The sequence below is a fragment of the Lissotriton helveticus genome, chromosome 5_1, assembly GCF_964261635.1.
Source record: "Lissotriton helveticus chromosome 5_1, aLisHel1.1, whole genome shotgun sequence".
NCBI classification, from domain to species: domain Eukaryota; kingdom Metazoa; phylum Chordata; class Amphibia; order Caudata; family Salamandridae; genus Lissotriton; species Lissotriton helveticus.
The window spans coordinates 446867908-446891052 of NC_136065.1; the positions used below are offsets into that span (position 1 = coordinate 446867908).

The window sequence follows — 23145 nt, forward strand, 5'->3', positions numbered from 1 at the left end:
TGAGACCAAAGAGAAGCACAGAGAACTGAAAATGGGCCTCTCCCACCACAAACCACAGGTAGCACCAATGGGCTTACAGGATTGATACATGGGCATAAGTGTCCTGCATGCCCAATGCCACCATGCAGTCACCAGTGTCAGACCTGCCCTATAGTAAGGATTTTGAATATCTCCTTCCGGAAGAAAGCGTAGATAGGACACAGGCCTTGAATAACCCACAAACCACCACCCTTTTTGGGCACCAGAAAGTAGCAGGATTAACAAACCGATCTTACTTCTCTCACTGGCACCCTCCAGACAGCCCTTTAGCCAAAAGGGCTTGCACTTCCTGAAGCAAAATGGAGAGATGGTCCTCCATCAATCACAGGAGGGGTGGAAGGTGTGGGGAGGAAGAAAGGACTGGTAAGGCGTATACTTTGCATACAATCTGTAGGACCTACCTTTTAGACTTGGTCCCTGGCCAAATCGGTAAGAATCAGTGGACTCTGACTCTCACCAGTTGGCGGGGTCCCGGCAAGGTCATACTAAGGAGGTTTTGGTCGGTAGGCTGGTCGGCATGCTGACCTTGGCCGCAAGAGCAGTGGGCACTTAGGCCTCTGCTGCAAAACTGCTGTGTTCCTTGTGGGGGCTGGAGGTGAGGGATGCCTCGGCCAAAGACACAAAAAAGAGCGAGGGAACTGGTAAGGATGGCGAGTTAAGGTAGAAAGGCCCAGAGAGCGAGTGGTAGCCCTGCTCTCCTTAAGACGCTCAAGAGCGGAATCAGCTTTGTCCCTGAACAGATGAGTCCTATCAAAGGGCATGTTCGTCAAGGTTGGGCTGGACATCGCTAGAGAACCCAGGCGATCACAGCCATGCATAGAGGTGAATGGCAACGCTAGTCCAAGACGCAAAGATTTGTTAACTTGGGGGAGAGGAGATGGCCTAACGGCTAGGACGGTAGACTTCTAATCTGGGGAACTGAGGTCGAGTCTCAGCAATGACTCCTGTGATTCTGGGAAAATCACTTAATCTCCCCGTGCATAACAAAAATGAATGTGTCCTCATGTAATACAACTGGTGCTATGTAAAGCGCTCTGATACCAGATTCGGGTCAAGTTTGCGCTATATAAAACTCTGTAAAAAAATAAACAAATAAAAAACTTGGCTGCATCATGACCATCTTTAATCACCTGAGAGAGCACAGGATGAAGTTCTTCAGGCAGACCCGGGAGGAGGTGAGGCCCAAAGGACGTGGAAGTTGTGTGCCAACAAACAGCTGGCGTTAACAGAGCAGAAGTTCAAGCTGGTAGAAGAAAAGACTTGTTTGCCAAACGTTTCCACTTGTTTAGACTCCCTATCAGGGGGAGTGTGGGAAATGTGTTGCTATTAGCGCAGCTTGTTGAAACCTGCACCAGTAGGTTTCAGGGTAGTGGTGCTGTGAAAGAAAAGCAGAGTTTCCTAGTGCAGGGCAAAGGCGCCTATCAATTTGTCGACTGACTGGTGGGCTGGAGCACAGTTTGGCCCAAGCCCCCAATAATGTATCCATTCGCACTTTATTCAAAGGAAGAAGGGGCTCCACAGGTGTCTATCCTGGTTAAAGGACCTTAGTCAAAACATTTGTCTAACCTTCAAGGCGGGGAAAGTTGGAAGTCAAGATCTTCGGCCACTCTTCACATCACCATGGGGTAGGACGCAGATTCCTCAGTTGTTGGTCCGTTGGGGTGGGTTACCTCTTCTATGGGGAGGTATCAAGGCCATTAGCCTCCTGTAAGTCCTCGGTAAGTGGGAATACATAAAGTGTTGTTGACCTATCTGATCATTCAAGTGGGGAAGTGGTATCCAGGTGGAAGGTCGATCAAGGTTCTTGGGGCCGAAAGGTGCGCCAGAGGGTGTTGGTTGTGATTCGAGGAGTTCGAGCATAGGGATCAGTCAGAGACATTTGTTTGCCACAGTTTCTACAGGACTTAAAACCTGTCATAGTAGGGGTTGACATTCCTTGCACACCAAAGAACATTTCTGGAAAATATAGATGGCAAGTGTCAGAGACGAGACGGTGAGCTCCAGATCGATGTCTGGTGGCGCAGAAAGAAAGGAATGGACATCAGCGCGCGGAAGTGGCACCTATATAGTTCCTGCACATCATTTCTGGAGCAAAACAGCATCAGTACAGAGCCGCGTGACACCACCTTCTGGTGAGCAGAGGTACTACAAAAAAGTTTCTGGATCCAGTATGATTCCGAAGGAAACTTCAAAAGGCGAGGAATCTGCGGCTAGAAGCCTATGACAAATCAAAACAAACCCCAAAACTAGCCAGGTTATGCTTGGCTTATGATTTTGCAAAATGGCACTATAATGACATTAGGGCTTCATGATCCATCTGAGTGAGAGTTGGTCTCTGGTGAATCACGGACCCACCCCATACTCAGCAATGGTAATCACTAATAACCTTGCACTCAGCGCATCAGCATACACAGTGGATGTATGAACTATTTAATAAACCGACAACTATTGCACAAATGCAACATATGTATATGCCATAGGGTAGTGTACAAGGCTGAATTAAAAAAGTTAACCGAAATGCCCACTTACTAAGATTAAAGAAGTGCTGCCAAAATGCTTCCATCCATCTCTGAAGGTCATCTCTGCCTTCAGCTGCAAAGATGTGAGTCATAGACTCCCCAGCTACTGGGTTGATGACCGAAAAAGTGTTTGATCTTTTCGTTGAGTCTCTATCCATAGCACGAATTCTTGTTTCCTATAAATTTCATAAGAAAATTGTTAAAGTATACAAGACAACCGGTGCTTTACAATAATGACAAAGTAACACAGGTATTTCTGTTTAGCTGTTTAGAAATCAGTTTTACTTTTTTCTTTTTTTGCAACAAATAGAAAAGTAACTTGCCTACAACTTTGGTTTTACAACATGGGTTCAATTGCAAATTCACAGGTTTACAAACATGAATTGGGATGATCCAAGCACATTTCAAAACAGCATCTGACACTGTAAGCCTTCAGAATTAATTCACAGCAAGTCTGGTAAACAGGCCATAATGATGGGGAGGAGACTCCCAGAGAGCACCAAACCATCCTATATTTATGCAGTATTTGATAGACCTTGGTCAAACAGCAAACATTAACACCTTTGAATCGAAGCAAGGTGCATACACTGAAAAGGAATTATATACCACGCTCTACACAAGGATTTACATTGAAAATAATGAAACTCCCTCTAAGCATTTAGCAAATCAGTGTCTTCACAGAACTTAGGGGCATAGGAAGGGAACACTTGATTAGGAAAAAAGTTAGAATGACAAAAACAGATACATTTAACTTTGAGGTAACTACCATACTTCCAATCCTAAGCTCTTCCTTTTTGTAGACCTTCCACTATGGGTTAAAACTGGAAACTTTAAAAGAGGTAATCAAAACACTGAAAAGCTCACCATCATCGCACTTGCAAGCCAACATGTGCCTCAACATTAGTTGCTCAGTTGCAACGTCTTCCCTCAGTTCACCTACTGGAGCCACATGGTGTAAAATGTAGACAAAAAGTAACGAGTTTGCTGCACGTTTAGTGATCATAACAAATGTACTCCTCTATCCTGGCTATTTACCATTTCCACCCATTGGGCAGATTCCCATGAAAAAGAGACAGCTGCAAGTGCCTCCAACGACGGAAGACTGATCAGACATTTTCTGGAAAATATATCAAGGAGGCAATGCTAACAGACTGCAAGAAGAAAGGCCCTTCTAGCCCTCAAATATTGTTGATTCACACGGGTTTGGAGAAAGCCACCAAAGTGGGCTTAGATCCAGCGTAATGTACACAAGTCTGCCATGAAGGGAAGAGGTAGTCATCAACTAGCACGGATACATGCAAGTGACAAACTACTGGATGAAGCCTGTTATTAGACCTTTATTCTATCAAAATATATATATTTTTGTAAAAAGAAGAGGACCCACAAAACTAAGGGACTGGAGTTTGGCGGAGCAAAAGCGCATGTACCACCGAAACTCTTGGCAGCCTGGTCTCAATTTGCGGTGGAGGAAGTACTTCGTTTTCCCACAGCAGTGCCTCAGCTTTCTCCTCATAAGAAACAACTGACACGGTCAAGGTGATAGCAGCCACACCATATTCAGTGAGGCTATGCCACAATTACTTTAGCTCGATTCACCATACATACCAGGGCCACTGTTTTTGTTTTTCACAAACACACTTCTGCTTGGATGGACATGCATATTTTTACAAGTGTGTTTTTGCATTAGCCTGCGGTGGGTGGCCATGTTCTAAAGTGATTTATACACACCCAAGTTCGAGAGATATCTGATGAATCACATAAGATTGATAACCAATGTAGGAAAACGCCCCTTTTTGATTTGATATTTTGTAAAGCACTCGATTGCCCATGGAAGTCTTGGCACTGCTTTCCAGTCAGATTCCAGATTCCTACCGATGATAGTAGTAGTTATTACTTAATTGATAAAAAGCCAGGTTTTCAGGGATTTTATAAAAGAACAGATTGGGGCTGCTTTTTATGTTTAGAGGGAGTGTTTTCCAGGGTTTGGCTGTTCCTTAAATAAAACTTCTTCTGCCCTAGTACACGCTCTTGGCTCTGGGGGTCAGTAAGAGCCGTCGATTTCTAGTCAGTGCATATCAGATCAGACGGTTCTTCAACTATTCTGGGCCGATGCCGTGCAGTGCTTTGAAGACAAGACAGAATTAAATTTGATCCTTTTCTCGACTGAAAGCCAGTGCATTTTGGTCAAACTGAGGGCCACCAACTGATATTTTGGGATATCCGGCAGCAGGGGAGCTGATGCATTTTGAAGCTGCTGTAGATTTTCCAGATTTTTTGGGGGTATGTTTACATAAAGGGCATTTCGATAGTCCAATGTAGACAAGGCTAATGCTGTCACAAGGGTCTTTTGTAAGTCAAGTGGTATAAAGGGAGGATCTTCCTAATCCTCTTTAACCCCTTCGGTGCTCATGACGGCCAAGAGCCACCATGAGACACAGTGGGCGTGTGCACATGACGCTCCCGCCCGTCATAACACCACCCACCCACGGTGGAAGCACTGGCGCTCCCCCCGCGGGCCGCCCATCATCCTGCCCCCACCCGCAATGGAAGGGGAAGACCTTCGGCATCACCCCCCCCCCCCCCCGGATCATGTAATGACGTCAGCTCGCCTCGGGCGCTGACATTACATCAAGCCAGACGCGCTGTGTTTTCCTTTCCTCTAATGTCTTTTTCAAGCATGCCTGCTGCACGATCTCGCATTGGGCGCGATCATGCAGCCTAAATGCTTGTTTATTTGTTTTTAAGGGCATTTAATGTTGGGGAGCGGCCCCTTGGGCAAGGGTCGGTGCCCCTCTAGGTGGGAGGGGGGGGGGGGGGGTGGGAGAGGTCTAAGAAATGAAGCCACAATTTGATCCTTTTTAACCACTAGGCCACCAGGGATCTTTTTTTTATTTTGAAAGCGCTTTTTGTGTTGCTAAACGGCCCCTTCTGCAAGGGTCGCTCCCCTTGGGGGTGCATATTTTGGTGATGGTCTGCCCCTCTTTGAAGGGAGGGGCGCAGATCTAATAGGTTAAGCCACAATTTAAGTGCTTTTAACCACTAGGGCACCAGGGATCTTTTTTTTATTTATTTTGAAAGCGCTTTTTGTGTTGGGGAACGGCCCCTTGGGCAAGGGTCACTCCCCATGGGGGTGCCAATTTCGAGGATGGGTCTGCACCCCTTGGGGGGGTCAGATCTATTATTTATGACCAATTAATGGCACATTGTGATCACTAGGCCACCAGAGATTTCATCTTTTTTTATTTACAATGTGCCTTTTGTGTTGGAGAGCGGCCCTTGGGCAAGGGTCACTCTCCTTGGGGGTGAACATTTTGTGGCTGTGTCTGCCCCCCTGGGGGGTAAGATCTATAAATACTTTTCAAAATGCATTATGTGGCCACCAGGGAATTTTTTTTTAATTTAGAAAGTGCCTTTGTGTCTGGGAGTGGCCACTTGGGCAAAGGTCGCTCCGCTTGGGGGATATTTTTTTTTAGTAATGGTCTACCCCCCTTGTGGGGGCAGATTGAATTAATAAAAAAGTCGCTGTAAGCCCACTAGCCACCAGGGATTTACATTTTTTTCTAAATATGTTTTTGGGGAGGGGCCCCTTAGGAAGGGCTGCTCCCCTTTGGGAATCTTTTATTATGGCCGTTTCTGCCCCTCTTGGGGGCGGATCGGCCTTGTTATTCTAGGCCCATCGGCCCCCTAGGGGGGGCAGAAGCCATTAGACACCAGAGATTGTTTGTGTTGTTGGGGAGCGACCCCTTGGGCAAGGGTCGCTCCCCTTGGGGAGTTCACTAATTTTAGCCGTTTCTGCCCTCCTTGGGGGCAGATCAACCTTTTTATTCTAGGCCCATCTGCCCCCAAGAGGGACAGAAGCCATTAGACACCAGGGAATGTTTGAGAGTGCGGCCCCTTCAGCAAGGGTCGCTCCCATTTATGGGGTATTTATTGTGGCCGTTTGTCCCGTTTGGGGGGAGATTGGCCATATGTTTTTAGGCCCATCTGTCCCCAAGGGGGTAGAAGCCACTAGACACCAGGGTTTTTTAATGGTGTTGGGTAGTGACCCCTTGAGCAAGTGTCGCTCCCCCTTTATCAGGGTGAATTTTTGGGATGTTTCTGCTCCCTCTGGGGAAGATAGGCCTCATGCTTTTAGGCCCACTTACCACCTTTGCTTGGCTGGTGCATTATTTGCATATGTGATTGTAATGTGTTTTTTCTCCTTTTTATTCTAGTGGAAAGCTTCTGATCATTGTTTGCGGTTTCTGCAGTGGTTGATCTGCAGTTTTGCGTAGTTGCATTTTTTGGTAAGAAAAACATTTTCGTTGTGTTTACTCCAATTGAGTATTAATGTCATGCATGAATGAATGAATTGTAAGTAGTGTCATATTAGCAGCATTTTTAGTTAGTGTTTTGTGAACGAAAATCTTTGCTATGTGTTTTGCGTTGTCTAATGCGTAATTTTCTTGGTTTTGTTTTTCTTTTTTAGTGGGATACTGTTACTCCTTACTGTGTCTGTGCAGAGTAGGTGGTGGTGAGTCTAGCTGCTTCTGGCAAGTGAGCGGTATTGTGTCGGTCTTTATGCTAAAGCTACTTTTAGTGTATTTTTGTTTTTTTACAAAAGGTTTGTTGTTGACTTGTTTGACAAGTTACCTTTATTAGTAAGCATTATGGCTAGTCATAGAACGACTGCTCAGCAGGTGGTTGGTATGCTTCTTGAATCTTCCTCTGAGCAGGATTATGAGACTGACAGTGCGTCTGAGGGAGAGGAGGGAGGGGAACATTCAGGCAGTGAGTATTCTCTCCACATGTAATCATCGGATGATGAAGGTACTCTCGGTGTGGATGAAGCTACTCTCGGTGTAGATGAATCTACTCTCAGTGCGGATGAAGTGCCTGTTTTAGAGGACACTTTTTTGCCGATGGTGCAAGAGGCATGTGGATTGCAGCCTGAGGCTGCCAAGCTTCCTACTGGAAGTGCTGGACTCTGGGTGATCCAAACATGGTGCAGCCGGTGTTGCCTGCCTTTAGTGGCGATGCAGGGTATAGATGTGGAAAAGTAAATTTTGCCATGTTCTGTGTCCCTACGTGTCATCCATCATATGTTATGTGTGCATGATTAAATATGCATATGCATTCCCCATGTTCGATTAATGACGCAATTACAGTTGTGTCCACCTCTAGTATGCCAGTTTCCAGTCCTCGTGAATACTACGAATATCAGGCCTATGTAAAGCTACGTTGCCACGTTTCTCAGTGTGCACGTTATTCTATTATAAAGTCCCCGTTTCTAGGCCGCAAAAGGGCCTGGACACCAGATTCAGCTCCTGTCTCCTGAAACTTCGCTGAGGAGCGATACAGCCCCCACCTGTATCCTCGACCCTTCACTTACTTCCTGCCTTGCAATGCCCGGTCCAGCCTGGCTCTGCCTCTGAGTCTGCCAAGAATATGTTATGATTCCAGTTATCAGTTCAGTCCTCCTTCTCTGCATTCCTAAAGCTACTGAATCGCATCGATAGTTTCCGTCATTGTCTAGCCTTTCCGGCTCCATGTAAGAGAAATACTGCATTTAATGGTCATTTAATATTCTTCATCACGCACTACATGTAGAATAATGCATGGTCCAGTCTTAGAATCAAGTTAGCCTTTCCCCTCCTAACTTCTAGTTTATATCAACATGTTCTCTAAACATCAGATACTAGATACTGCTTAGGTACATGTCGCCCTGACTCTCCAGACTTCAGTCTCTGCTCCTAGCACAGAGTTCGAAGCCCCCAGCTTCTCCTAGTGATACGTCATTGCTAGTTTGCGCGCACCATCAGGTTAGAGGTCCCGGCTCCTTAGGTAGCCCCCTCCATGGTTTCCGCCCTATTCATGACATATTCTGTTACGTTTACATCACATGTCTATGTATACGCCCTGTTACACCTCTTTTTACCCTTATCTTTCGCGACTGCTACGCGTCACGCCTTTTGCTCCACCCACTGCTCCGCCTATCATATGTACTGTAATGCAACTGTTTTACTATAAATGCTTGTGTATTGTTATTAAATGCTAGCGCGCTCATCCCAGATCCAGCCCCAGCAGCTGCTGGGCCCTGCCATCCTATTCCTATGCAGGTTGTCCTGTTCCTGTCCTTTATGCTGTAATAAACCTGCGAAACTCCTACTACCTCGAATCTTGACTCTTATTTATTGAGCTATCTGTTATTCATTTATACATTCAAAAATAGGGTATTATTTATTTATTTACCACATAATGGCGCCCGAATAGGGACTTGCCCTTTCCCCACGCGTCGGTGAAGCCACGCCGACCCCCTGACCCTCTGCAGTCGTGACGGAACTCTTCTGCGCACCGGCAGATATTTCTGCTTCAAGTATCCCTCAGGCCCACGGAGGAGACGGAGGAGGCGGTCCAGCATCCAAACGAGACGGTGGAGGAACGCGGCGAGTCCCGACCAGAGCCCAAGCCGAGAGTCCAAGGTCCGAGGTATCCGGAGGCCCACCCGTAACTGAAGTCCGAAGTTCGTCGTCCGTCGTCGTCCAGTCCAGTCCGAGGCCTTCCGTTCTTGCTGCCCGGTGAGTACCGTTACTGGGGTGGTATCTAGACAGGGTCAATCTAATTGACTCTGGTCCGTGGGTTGGTGGTACACAGACCCACAAACGAAGTGTCCACTTCGGTGGATGCGGGTCCTGACGTGTCTCTTTATGAGACCGGTAAGTTTCGTACTGTTTCAGCAGTGCATCTAGTTCCTGTTCTAGTCAGTTCTGTTCTCGAGAAAATTCATGTATTCTGTGTTCCGTATTCCAGGTAGTATTCTGTTCGAACTGTTATTTTTAAATGTTCTTCATGTATTTTAATGTCGTGGTATGAATGGGGAATAAGTATCGTGTTTATTGTGTAGTGTATTGTGTCTAGATTATGGTTCAGTCATGCCGCTCTTTTCGAAATTACGTCAGTTAAAAACCAGAAAGGGTCTGCTGGAAGCAGCAGTTCCAGTTCCGCCTAGGGACAGTCCAGGTCATTTTATGTATCAGAAGCATGGCATAAGCGCCATATTGTATCTAGATTTATGGGTAGAGTATACCAAACAGTTAGAAGAAAAGTATAGATGGCCCGTATCGGGTACATGGGATGCCGAATGCATCATGCGAGTAGAAGAAGCATTATGGAAAAAGAAAGCCAGACAGTCACAGAAAGATGCCATCGAGTTATGGCGCAAAGAAGCTCATAAAAGAACTGAAAAGGAAATCAGAAAGTCAGAATTAAGTAGAGAATCCTTAGAACGAGCACAAGAAAAAGAACTAATCGAGATAGGTGAACAAGTCAAAGCCGAACAGTCAGACAGACAGAGGCATACCCTTATTAGGGGTATGTATCCTCTCCTTGCCGAGGGCTTGCCAAAAGCGACCCCAGAGGCATCCAGTAATTTCCCGCCACCATTAGTTCCGACCAAGCTACGTCACAAACAGACCGCAGCTGATATTTTTATTTCGTCCTATTTGGACGACACAGTCCCAGAATATGCAAATCCTGTTCCGCCAGTCCCTGTAAATCAGGCAATTCCCGCTCCTCCAGACACCGGAGTACCTGTTACGGTACCCCCGGTCCAGCCCGCCATACAAGTCCAGCCTGCATTTCCATTTCCCACTCTGCCAGGACGAAGAGCCTCAGTAGACGACTCCAGTTTAGGGGCCGCAGGGGGAGGTACTCCTCAAACCCCGCCGCCACACAAGCGTTTAACGACAGCCGAATTACATGCACAAGCGTCACAGCGTACGCCCAGACATCAGACTGTAGCAGAAATAAGAAAAACCCTTGCCGAATGCGGTTATGATCCAGTCCCAGGCGAGGATAATATGGTTTTATATTCATTCCGCGTAAGAAAGGTGGCCGAGTATCTAGTCACCTTACCGAATATGAAAGAAGATCTAGACAGAATATATCGTTTCATCCGTACAGGGGATGATCCAGAAAGTATTAGCGAGGCCATGTCTCAAAGGAAAGCCGAGATCCAGCTCATGATATTAAAGTTTCTGATCAATTGTCTAATAAGAGAACAAGATTACCCGTCTAAAGATCCGGCCGAAATGAGAACCCTGACAAGGTGGAGTGATAATATAGCCGAGGGTAAGCACAAGACCGTCGGTGCTATGGAGAGTATGTACAAGAAAATCCGTAGAGAAATAATAAAGATACACGAACAACGTAAAGCAGCACAAGTAAGCGAGAAAGAAAGTAACTCTGATACTGAAGAGGTAGAGGACGAGAATCCCGCCAGAATAGCGTATGTAGGAAAATCTAGATTTCCAGATCGCCATTTACGCCTAGAACACAAGTCTATTTTCCATCATCCAGCACCAGAACAAGGTTCACTAGAACAAGTATTCCAAGCTACCGATCACATTCTGAAATCACGAATCGGTTACAGTGAGTTAAGTACCATGCATGAACAAGAACTAGCCCGATCAGCAGTCCGATGGATTACTGATTCTATCACTTTTCCAGACGAAATAGTGGCACAAATGTTTCTGAAAATGCCCCCAGCCGAGCAACGACTGGTGGGTATGTATATGATCCAGCACCTCATCACATTGTATGAGGGTCAGCACTCTGATCCAGGCCCGTTACATGATGTCCTGAACGAGTTACTCCAGTATAGATGGAAAGGTCTAGGTACCGATTTAATTAGTGTCATTCTAGAACAGCGTCACAAATATAGAACGTTTTTGAACCCGCATTTTGTTCATGTCTCACCTCCAGAAAGTAAACCATTTTACATGGAGAGACAGAATCCGTTACGAGAAGTCCACCCAGTCAGAGGAACGGGTGGCGAACTAGAACGAGTGTTTGTTTACACTCCAATTACAAAGATGGAACTCCTCGAGATGAAGAAATTAATTCCCTGTCATGACAAAGATCCAGCAGGGTTCCATAGAGAATTAAAAGACATGCTCCGTATGGGAGAATACACATATCCAGATATAATTAAAATGTTAAAGGTTCTGCTGCCCGCAGGGGTGTATGAAAAGCTCAAGGAAAAAGAATGGGAGGTGGGAGAGAAAAAGATCGATTGGGCAGTTCTAGAAGCTGAAGACAAGGCACGAGTACCAGGTACCGGTCTTGGAGATAAATGTAAAGAATTACCAGAATTATTAATACAAGTTTTACCCAGATTATTGACAACTAGAAAAGAAGACTGGGATGCAATCTCAGCCTGTAAACAGAAGCAAGATGAGGATATTAGTGATTTTTATTCTAGATTTGAAAAATGTTTTAGCATCAACAGTGGCCTCAAGACGAGTAGTGAGTCATACCCTCACCTTTTTGTTACTAAATTAGTCGAGAATTCAAGTCCACAAATTAAAAATCGAGTTTTGAAAGTCGAAAGTACCTGGCAAGCTAATACCCCGTCCCAGATGTTGCAAATGCTTCAATACCACCAGAATAGAATCAGAGAAGAACAAGAACACGAGAGAAAACGTATGAAAGACACGAAAATGAAAGTACTAGTTGCACAATCTGTCCCTCAAGACAGTCAGAAGAGGGGTCCGAATCAAGCCAGTCATCCTGCAGCTCCCGTTAAAGGGAATTGCAATTATTGTAAACAGCCAGGTCATTTTATAAATGAGTGTGCAGTTCTGAAACACAACATAGCTACTGGTAAGACTAAAGAAAGACCACGTCCGCCTAGACAAGAACAAGTTTCACAGATTCCTCAGCCACAGAATGCACCACAGACAGTTACCGCACCGCAGCCTATTGCTGCAACACAGCACGTTACATCGCAGATGTACCAGTATGCACAGTCTGAGTATCCAGAGTACCAGCAGTATTCATGAAACAGCCTAGAGAGGGAGGTAGGCTTGCCTCTCATCGAGATACCTGTAGATCAAGAAGGTCCCTATGTTCATAGTCAAGTATTAGGGAAAGACAGAAAGTTTTTGATTGATACAGGGGCAAGTAGGACCACTATTAGTCACGCCGAAGTTCCAGGGGCTCCGCTCTCAGGCTCAAGAAATGTTTCCCTTGGATTTTCAGGAATGTGGTAAATAAATAAATAATACCTCTCTTTTTGACTAGACATATATCATAACAGATAGCTCAATAAATAAGAGTCAAGATTCGAGGTAGTAGGAGTTTTGCAGGTTTAATATAGTATAAGGACAGGAACAGGACAACCTGCATAGGAATAGGATGGCAGGGCCCAGCAGCTGCTGGGGCTGGATCTGGGATGAGCGCGCTGGCTTTCAATAACAATACATGAGCATATATACATAACGCAAACACATAGCATTACATTGCAGTAGGCGTAGCAGTGGGTGGAGCAGAAGGTGTGACGCGTAGCAGTCGCGAAAGATAAGGGCGAAAGTAGGTGTAACGGGGCGTATACATAGACATGTGGTGCAGACGTAACAGGATATGTCATGAATGGGGCGGAAACCATGGAGGGGGCTACCTAAGGAGCCGGGACCTCTAACCTGATGGTGCGCGCAAACTGGCAATGACGTATTACTAGGAGAAGCTGGGGGCTATGAACTTTGTGCTAGGAGCAGAGACTGAAGTCTGGAGGGTCGGAGCGACATGTACCTAAACCCTATCTAGTATCTGATGTTTAGAGAACATGTTGATATAAACTATAAGTCAGGAGAGGAAAGGCTAACTTGATTCTAAGACTGGACCATGCATTATTCTACATGTAGTGCGTGATGAAGAATATGAAATGACCATTAAATACAGTATTTCTCTAACGTGGAGACGTGAAGGCTAGACAATGACGGAAACTATTGATGCAGTTCAGTAGCTTAGGAATGCAGAGAAGAAGGACTGAACTGATAATTGGAATCATAACATATTCTTGGCAGACTCAGAGACTGAGCCAAGCTGGGCCGGGCACTGCTAGGCAGGAAGTAAGTGAAGGGTCGAGGATACAGGTGGGGGCTGTATCGCTCCTCAGCGAGGCTTCAGGAGACAGGAGCTGAATCTGATGTCCAGGCCCTTTTGAGGCCTAGAAACGGGGACTTTATAATGGAATAACGTGCACACTGAGAAACGTGGCAACGTAGCTTAACATAGGCCTGATATTCGTATTATTCACGAGGACTGGAAACTGGCATACTAGAGGGGGACACAACTGTAATTGCGTCATTAATCAGACATGGGGAATGCATATGCATATTTAATCATGCACACATAACATATGATGGGTGACACGTAGGGACACAGAACATGGCAAAATTTACTTTTCCACATTCCCTCCTTGTCACTACGTTTCCATCAGGAAACATCAATATTCATGATACCATCTATCATTTCATACAGTATCATTTGCTCATCTCGAATCCTCTTGGAACGGGATTTAGAACGGGACTTGGGACTAGGAGTTATACTAGGAATACAGGATGTAGCACACATGCCGCAAATCGCAGGGCCACATTGTATACAGAGGCAGCAGCTGAATATGATCGCTACTGCAATACCTAGGAAGGACAATATTTTCCATCCCCATGCGGAAATTATATTCCAGAACCAACCGGACCATGTCCAGGTGTCTGGATCTTGGTGTATCAGATGGGCAATTTTATGGAGTCTGGTTATAGCTGAATAAACAGACGGCGCGTTATTTAGAATGAAAATGCAGCAACTAGATCCGATGACTCTACAGGCCCCGCCCCTATCGGCCAGTATGACGTCAAGGACGAGACTATTCTGTAAAACGACAAATCTCATAGCAGATTGCTCTTCGGTTAAGTTACCTAGAGCAGAGGCAGTCTCATTTACTACAGCTTCAAGGGTTCTGGTTAGCCTACGGATTAACTTACTATTCTAAACAGGTCCTATAAAGAAAAAGAAACCTCTGTTGAAATCTGTATACTGTTCTAGAGTAGTTTCAGTATAATCGACAATTGGGGACTCCCTTCTATGTCTAATGTGTACTAGATGTGTGTTTCTATGATAATCAGGTGGGGCTAGGAAAACTGGTGGCAGTAGGAAGGCAATGTAACAGGTTCCCTCCCAATCGAGGGGCAGACGAACATATGCGGTCTGACCACAAATAAAATATGAATGACGTGAAGCTTTGAAAATAGATTTCCCACTGTCACTATACTTGACAACAGTAGTACAATCACTATGTCCTACATGTATGGAACCATTATTTCGGACACATAATTCGCCTTTGACTGGTAGTACTGAAATAGCAGGTAAGTCTGGAGTAGTATCAGACTGAACATTCAGGACCATGAAATTCGACGAATAATTACCTAAATTATACACTTCATTTTCTAGATCTAACCCGGTTCTGTGAGGGAGACCTTGCTTGTCTGGGAAACATGTACTGTTAAGGAAAAACATATCTGTTGAGGATGACGTTAACGTGGACCATGCTCCACACGAACCATTATGTGAAAAAGGATAAGGAAAGAGTGGCAGAACTCCCTTCGGTGTCTGGAAAGGGGGGAGTCGACCACACACCCAACAATTAGTGGCATTGCTGGTCTGGTGTGAGTAATGTAACATACGGATAAATGAGTTATTGTTTCGCATAGCGAGGCGGTAAGAAAATTCATGAGGGGGCAGATCACTAAACGTGTGCTCTGCTGTAACATTAGAAGACTTATTTACATGTGAAACTGGGAAACATAGGTAAAATGCATAACTGGTGCAGGAAATCATAAGGCTGGAAAACAATATGAAACATAGAAAAACGATACATCGGATTGAGTTTTGACTAACTCTCTCACTATGGGGGTCTATTTTATACATGTCAGAAACAGTCTAACCGTTTCACCTAGGGGAGGACTTAGACAATCAAACTGACTGACTTATTTTACTAGACCGTAGTTTCTGTTTATACTCCTGCTGCGGAGTTTTCTCTAACAGGGGAGGGGTTGTAACAATGTCTTTTGCGGGACAGTCCTTGAGAACAATATTCTGGCAATCCTTTGAATCCTGGGAAATGTTCTTTAAGACGGGTTTTAGTCCATTAAAAAGTTTAACATGAGAAAGGTGCACCCAGCCCTTGCGTCCTTCCAACTTCACGGCTGTACGGGTGGTGAGGAGGACCTGTCGGGGCTCTTTCCAACGAGGCTCCAGCGGACTTGATCTGTCAAAGTTGCGGACCATCACCATGGATCCTGGAACGATTTCATGCGGTGCCACCTCGGTATTGTCTGGAAATGCGGCGGCAACCTGTGAACGACATGAGTTGAGGGCAGACATCAAGGAAGCTAGGTAATCTGTCAGCATATTACTTGAAACATCGGTAATACTTCGGGGTCTAGGAGTACCCCACATGTTAGGAGGGCGGCCGAAAACGACCTCATACGGGGACAGACCTGATCTGGAATGTGCGACCATGCGCATATAAAATAAAGCGACTGGTAGAGCTACTAGCCAGTCCACACCTTTTTCTTTACACACTTTTGCAATACGGATTTTCAGAGTCTGGTTATGTCTCTCAACGAGACCGGCTGCTTCAGGATGGCGTACACAATGGAACTTCCACTGGTACCCTAACAAAAGGGAAACATGCTTCATGAGTTCGGATGAGAATGGCTGGCCGTTATCAGAATATACGACTCTAGGGAGTCCATAACGAGGGAAGAATTCACGAACCAACTGTTTGGCAGTGGTCGCGGCTGTGTAATCTGGGACTGGATATGCCTCTGTCCACCTGGACAAAGCGCATACAATTACAAGGACATACTTGAAACCTCGACATCGCTCCATCTGAATATAATCCATCTGGAGGACTTCAAAAGGGTGGTCAGGGGGCTGGAATCCACCTTGTTCCACCGGGACACTTTTACCTGGATTAAACTGACAACATATCATACAGGTACGGACTTTCTGCTTGGCTGCAGCTCGTAAATGCTTGTTAAACCAAATGTTCTGGATACTGTCTAACATAGCTTTTTCTCCTAAATGTGCTGGACTATGTGCGGTATTGATAATGACTTGAACCATAGAGTCGGGGAGAAACCATGTGGCTCTACCCTTCGTTAACCATCCTTGATCTGTCTGGACCCCTCCTTGTTCGGACCATTTCTTGATTTCTTCGGGAGTAGCATGTAACTGTATGTCTATGACATCTTGTGTAGGGTCCTTAACTGTCATACATGTAGTCGGATCTGGAGCATGTGTCATGTTAACTGGAATGTCTGGAGTCTGTGCTGTAAGCTTGGCTGTGCGATCTGCTAGTTCATTACCCTGGGAAATAATGTCAGTGACTTTCGTATGTGCTTTGCATTTCATGATAGCAATGGATGTCGGTAAGTGTATGGCATCTAACAGAGCTTGAATAAGGAGACCATGCTGAATCTTGGTTCCATGAGAAGTCATGAAACCTCTCTCCTGCCAGAGCACTCCGAAGTCGTGTACAACTCCAAATGCGTAACGTGAATCTGTGTAAACATTAACTTTCAGGTTCTTGGCGTGTATGCAGGCTTGTGTCAGAGCAACTAGCTCTGCTGCTTGAGCGGACAGGGTATCAATACGGTGTGTTTCAATAACTTCAGTGTCAGTAGTCACGGCATACGCGGCGACTAGTTCTCCTGTACTTGTTCTCATACATGAACCATCCACATAAAGTGTCAGGTCGGGGTCTGGTAACGGAATATCTGTCAGATCTTGTCTTGGCTTTGTCGTAATGTTAACTACTTCCACACAGTCATGTGTGGCAGAATTCGAATTAGCTGATGGTAACAATGTAGCAGGGTTCAGGATGTTGCAGCGTCTGATTTCTATGTGTGGCTGGAACAGTGTCAATTCATAACCTGTTAAACGTGCAATTGTCAAGTGCTGAGTTTGTGTTCGGTTCAGAAGAACTTCCACAGAATGTGGAACTTGTACTGTCAGAGAGTGTCCTAAAACTATGGAATCACTTTGTCTGATAGCTAGTGCTGTGGCTGCAACTGACTTGAGGCACGCAGGCAGAGCCTGGGCTACAGGATCTAGTGTGCTCGAAAAATAAGCACAGGGCTTGTATTGTCCTGCTTGATCTTGTGTGAGAACAGATAATGCTGTACCTTCACGTTCAGTAACGAAAAGTGTAAAAGGCTTACTGTAGTTCGGTGTGGCTAGAACTGGAGCTTGGCATAAAGCTTTCTTTAACTCGTTGAAACTAAGTGTATGTTCAGATGTCCAAGGGAGAACAGTCGATACGGCTGCCTCCTGTGTCGTTAACTGTATCAGTGGCTTGGCTAGAAATGCATACTGAGGAATCCATTGTCTACAATAAGAAGTAAGGCCGATAAAAGCACGTACCTCCTTCTGGGTCTTGGGCTGAGGAAGACTCGCTATTAACTGGATACGGTCTGGTGTCAACTGCCTACCCCTCTTGGACAGTAAGTGTCCTAAGTATACCACTTGCTGGACACAGAATTGAAGCTTCGAAGGGGACACCTTGTGCCCCATCTCGGCTAGGAAATACAGAACTGTGAGGGATGCTCGTTCGCAAGCACGTTCAGAACGGGCTGTGATCAGTAGATCATCGACATACTGGAACAGGGCAGTGTCAGTTGGCATGTGAATGTTGTCTAGTTGTCTCTTGAGTGCTTGACTGTAAATACTAGGACTTTCTGTGAAACCTTGAGGAGCGCGTGTGAACATATAGCTCCTTCCATTTAAACAGAATCCGAAAAGAAACTGGCTGTCTGGATGAATAGGGACACTGAAAAATGCGTTCTTGAGGTCTATGACAGTGAAGAACGTGGCTTCGGAATCAATGGCGGTTAATAGGGAAGAGATGTCTGGGACAACTGGGTACTGAGGAATAATACATTTATTAAGCTCTCGTAGGTCGATCACTAATCGATATACTGGGGGTGCATTTGGATCAGTACGTTTCATGACTGGAATGATCGGAGAATTACATACGTTGGAGTCAGTTTCTACAACTACTCCTTGAGCGATGAGCTCGTCAATAATTTTGGATAAGGCTGCTACAGCCTCGGGTGGCAATCGGTACTGTCTGATTCGTGGTAACACTACACCTGGCTTGAGAGTCACACGATAGGGTGTGATTTGCATGTAACCTACATCAGTTGGACCTTGCGCCCATAGATGCTGTGGAACATTAGACAGTCTCGAATCAAAATCTCGTAATACATAGTGACCCTTGAAGTCACGTAGGAACAATCGTATTCCCTCTGGGGAACAGCATATAACTGCACCTAACTCTTTCAGTGTCTTAATGCCTAATAGGTTTTCTGGACATGACTTAGTAAGTAACAGATCAGTAGTGCGGGACAATGGACCTACTTCTAGAGTAACTGGCTTTGAAATCTCATTTACGATAGGTTTTCCTGAAAATCCAAGGGAAACATTTCTTGAGCCTGAGAGCGGAGCCCCTGGAACTTCGGCGTGACTAATTGTGGTCCTACTTGCCCCTGTATCAATCAAAAACTTTCTGTCTTTCCCTAATACTTGACTGTGAACATAGGGACCTTCTTGATCTACAGGTATCTCGATGAGAGGCAAGCCTACCTCCCTCTCTAGGCTGTTTCATGAATACTGCTGGTACTCTGGATACTCAGACTGTGCATACTGGTACATCTGCTGTGTGACATGCTGGGTTGCAGCAATAGGCTGCGGTGCTGTAACTGTCTGTGGTGCATTCTGTGGCTGAGGAATCTGTGAAACTTGTTCTTGTCTAGGCGGACGTGGTCTTTCTTTAGTCTTACCAGTAGCTATGTTGTGTTTCAGAACTGCACACTCGTTTATAAAATGACCTGGCTGTTTACAATAGTTGCAGTTCCCTTTAACGGGAGCTGCAGGATGACTGGCTTGATTCGGACCCCTCTTCTGACTGTCTTGAGGAACAGATTGTGCAACTAGTACTTTCATTTTCGTGTCTTTCATACGTTTTCTCTCGTGTTCTTGTTCTTCTCTGATTCTATTCTGGTGATACTGAAGCATCTGGAGCATCTGGGACGGAGTATTAGCTTGCCAGGTACTCTCGACTTTCAGAACTCGATTTTTAACTTGTGGGCTTGAATTCTCGACTAATTTAGTAACAAAAAGGTGAGGGTATGACTCACTACTTGTCTTGAGGCCACTATTGATACTAAAACACTTTTCAAACCTAGAATAAAAATCACTAATATCTTCCTCTTGTTTCTGTTTACAGGCTGAGATTGCATCCCAGTCTTCTTTTCTAGTTGTCAATAATCTGGGTAAAACTTGAATCAATAATTCTGGTAATTCTTTACATTTATCTCCAAGACCAGTACCTGGTACTCGTGCCTTGTCTTCAGCTTCTAGAACTGCCCAATCGATCTTTTTCTCTCCCACCTCCCATTCTTTTTCCTTTAGCTTTTCATACACCCCTGCGGGCAACAGGACCTTTAACATTTTAATGATATCTGGGTAAGTGTATTCTCCCATACGGAGCATGTCTTTTAATTCTCTATGGAACCCTGCTGGATCTTTGTCATGACAGGGAATTAATTTCTTCATTTCGAGGAGTTCCATCTTTGTAATCGGGGTGTAAACAAACACTCGTTGCATTTCACCGTCCTCTGTCTTAACTGGATGCACTTCTCGTAACGGGTTCTGTCTTTCCATGTAAAATGGTTTACTTTCTGGGGGTGAGACATGAACAAAATGCGGGTTCAGAAACGTTCTATATTTGTGACGCTGTTCTAGAATGACACTAATTAAATCGGTACCTAGACCTCTCCATCTATACTGGAGTAACTCGTTCAGGATATCGTGTAACGGACCTGGATCAGAGTGCTGACCCTCATACAGAGTAATGAGGTGCTGGATCATATACATACCCACCAGTCGCTGCTCGGCTGGGGGCAATTTCAGAAACATTTGTGCCACTATTTCGTCTGGAAAAGTGGTAGAATCAGTAATCCATCGGACTGCTGATCGGGCTAGTTCTTGTTCATGCATGGTACTTAACTGACTGTAACCGATTCGTGATTGTAGAATGTGATCGGTAGCTTGGAACACTTGTTCTAGGGAACCTTGTTCTGGTGCTGAATGATGGAAAATTGACTTGTGTTCTAGGCGTAAATGGCGATCTGGAAATCTAGATTTTCCTACATACGCTATTCTGGCGGGATTCTCGTCCTCTACCTCTTCAGTATCAGAGTTACTTTCTTTCTCGCTTACTTGTGCTGCTTTACGTTGCTCGTGTATCTTTATTATTTCTCTACGGATTTTCTTGTACATACTCTCCATGGCACTAATGGTATTGTGCTTACCCTCGGCTATATTATCACTCCACTTTGTCAGGGTTTTCATTTCGGCCGGATCTTTAGACGGGTAATCTTGTTCTCTTATTAGACAGTTAATTAAAAACTTCAATATCATACGCTGGATCTCAGCTTTCCTTTGAGACATGGCATCACTAATACTTTCTGGATCATCCCCTGTACGGATGAAACGATAGATTCTGTCTAGATCTTCTTTCATATTGGGTAGGGTGACTAGATACTCGGTCACCCTCCTTACGCGTACTGAATATAAAACCATATTATTCTCGCCTGGGACTGGGTCATAGGCACATTCGCCAAGGGCTTGCCTGATTTCTGCAACAGACTTATTACTCTTGGGAGTACGCTGTGATGCTTGAGCATGTAATTCGAGTGCTGATAAACGCTTGCGTGGCGGCGGGGTTTGAGGAGGACCTCCTCCTGCGGCCCCTAGACTAGAATCGTCGACTGATATTCTTCGTGGCGGAGCGGGAAATTGAAATGCTGGCTGGACCGGGGGTACCGTAGCAGGTACTGCATGGGGTGCCCCGGTGTCTGGAGGAGCAGGATGTGCCTGATTTACAGGGACTGGCGGAGCGCGAACAGGATTTGCATATTCAGGGACTGTGTCGTCCAGATAGGACGAAATAAAAAAATATCAGCTGCGGTCGGTTTGTGACGTAGCTTGGTCGGAACTAATGGTGGCGGGAAATTACTGGATGCCTCCGGGGTCGCTTTTGGCAAGCCCTCGGCAAGAAGAGGATACATACCCTTCATAAGGGCATTCCTCTGTCTGTCTCTCTGTTCAGTTTTGACTTGTTCACCTATCTCGATTAATTCTTTTTCTTGAGCTCGCTCTAAGGATTCTCTACTTAATTCTGACTTTCTGATTTCTTTTTCAGTTCTTTTATGAGCTTCTTTACGCCATAACTCAATGGCATCCTTCTGTGACTGTCTGGCTTTCTTTTTCCATAATGCTTCTTCTACTCGCATGATGCACTCAGCATCCCATGTACCCGATACGGGCCATCTATACTTTTCTTCTAACTGTTTGGTATACTCTACCCATAAATCTAGATACAATATGGCGCTTATGCCATGTTTCTGATACATAAAGTGACCTGGACTGTCCCTGGGCGGGACGGGAACTGCTGCTTACAGCAGACCCTTTCTAGTTTTTAACTGACGTAACTTGGAAAATATGGGCATGACTGAACTGTAATCTAGACACAATACAATACACAATGAACACGATACTTATTCCCCATTCATACCACGACATTGAAATACATGAAAAACATTTAAAATAATCAGTTCGAACAGAATACTACCTGGGAATACTGAGAACAGAACACATAAATTTTCTCGAGAACAGAAACTGACTAGAACAGAAACTAGATGCACTGCTGAAACAGTACGAAACTTACCGGTCTCATAAAGAGACACGTCAGGACCCGCATCCACCGAAGTGGACACTTCGGTTGTGGGACTGTGTACCACCAACCCACAGACCAGAGTGAATTAAATTGACCCTGTCTAGATACCACCCCAGTAACGGTACTCACCGGGCAGCAAGAACGGAAGGCCTCAGACTGGACTGTACTGCTACGACGACGGACGACGAACTTCGGACTTCAGTTACGGGTGGACCTCCGGATACCTCGGACCTTGGACTCTTGACTTGGGCTCTGGTCGGGACTCGCCGCGTTCCTCCACCGTCTCGTCTGGATGCTGGACCGCCTCCTCCGTCTCCTCCGTGGGCCTGAGGGATACTTGAGCAGAAATATCTGCCACTGCGCAGAAGAGTTCCGTCACGACTGCAGAGGGTCAGGGGGTCGGCGTGGCTTCACCGACGCGTGGGGAAAGGGCAAGTCCCTATTCGGGCGCCATTATGTGGTAAATAAATAAATAATACCTCTCTTTTTGACTAGACATATATCATAACAGATAGCTCAATAAATAAGAGTCAAGATTCGAGGTAGTAGGAGTTTTGCAGGTTTAATATAGTATAAGGACAGGAACAGGACAACCTGCATAGGAATAGGATGGCAGGGCCCAGCAGCTGCTGGGGCTGGATCTGGGATGAGCGCGCTGGCTTTCAATAACAATACATGAGCATATATACATAACGCAAACACATAGCATTACATTGCAGTAGGCGTAGCAGTGGGTGGAGCAGAAGGTGTGACGCGTAGCAGTCGCGAAAGATAAGGGCGAAAGTAGGTGTAACGGGGCGTATACATAGACATGTGGTGCAGACGTAACAGGATATGTCATGAATGGGGCGGAAACCATGGAGGGGGCTACCTAAGGAGCCGGGACCTCTAACCTGATGGTGCGCGCAAACTGGCAATGACGTATTACTAGGAGAAGCTGGGGGCTATGAACTTTGTGCTAGG

The 23145-nt window shown here is 45.4% G+C and overlaps 1 protein-coding gene across 1 annotated transcript in view; it reads right to left on the reverse strand.

The window, feature by feature from the left end:
* The window catches only part of RTKN2 (rhotekin 2), a 299871-nt gene that overhangs the window by 67894 nt on the left and 208832 nt on the right, over positions 1-23145 (reverse strand). Inside the window, exon 10 of the mRNA XM_078642689.1 lies at positions 2569-2734. Within this exon, the coding sequence (XP_078498815.1) occupies positions 2569-2734 (166 nt within the window). The remainder of the gene's footprint in view (positions 1-2568; positions 2735-23145) is intronic.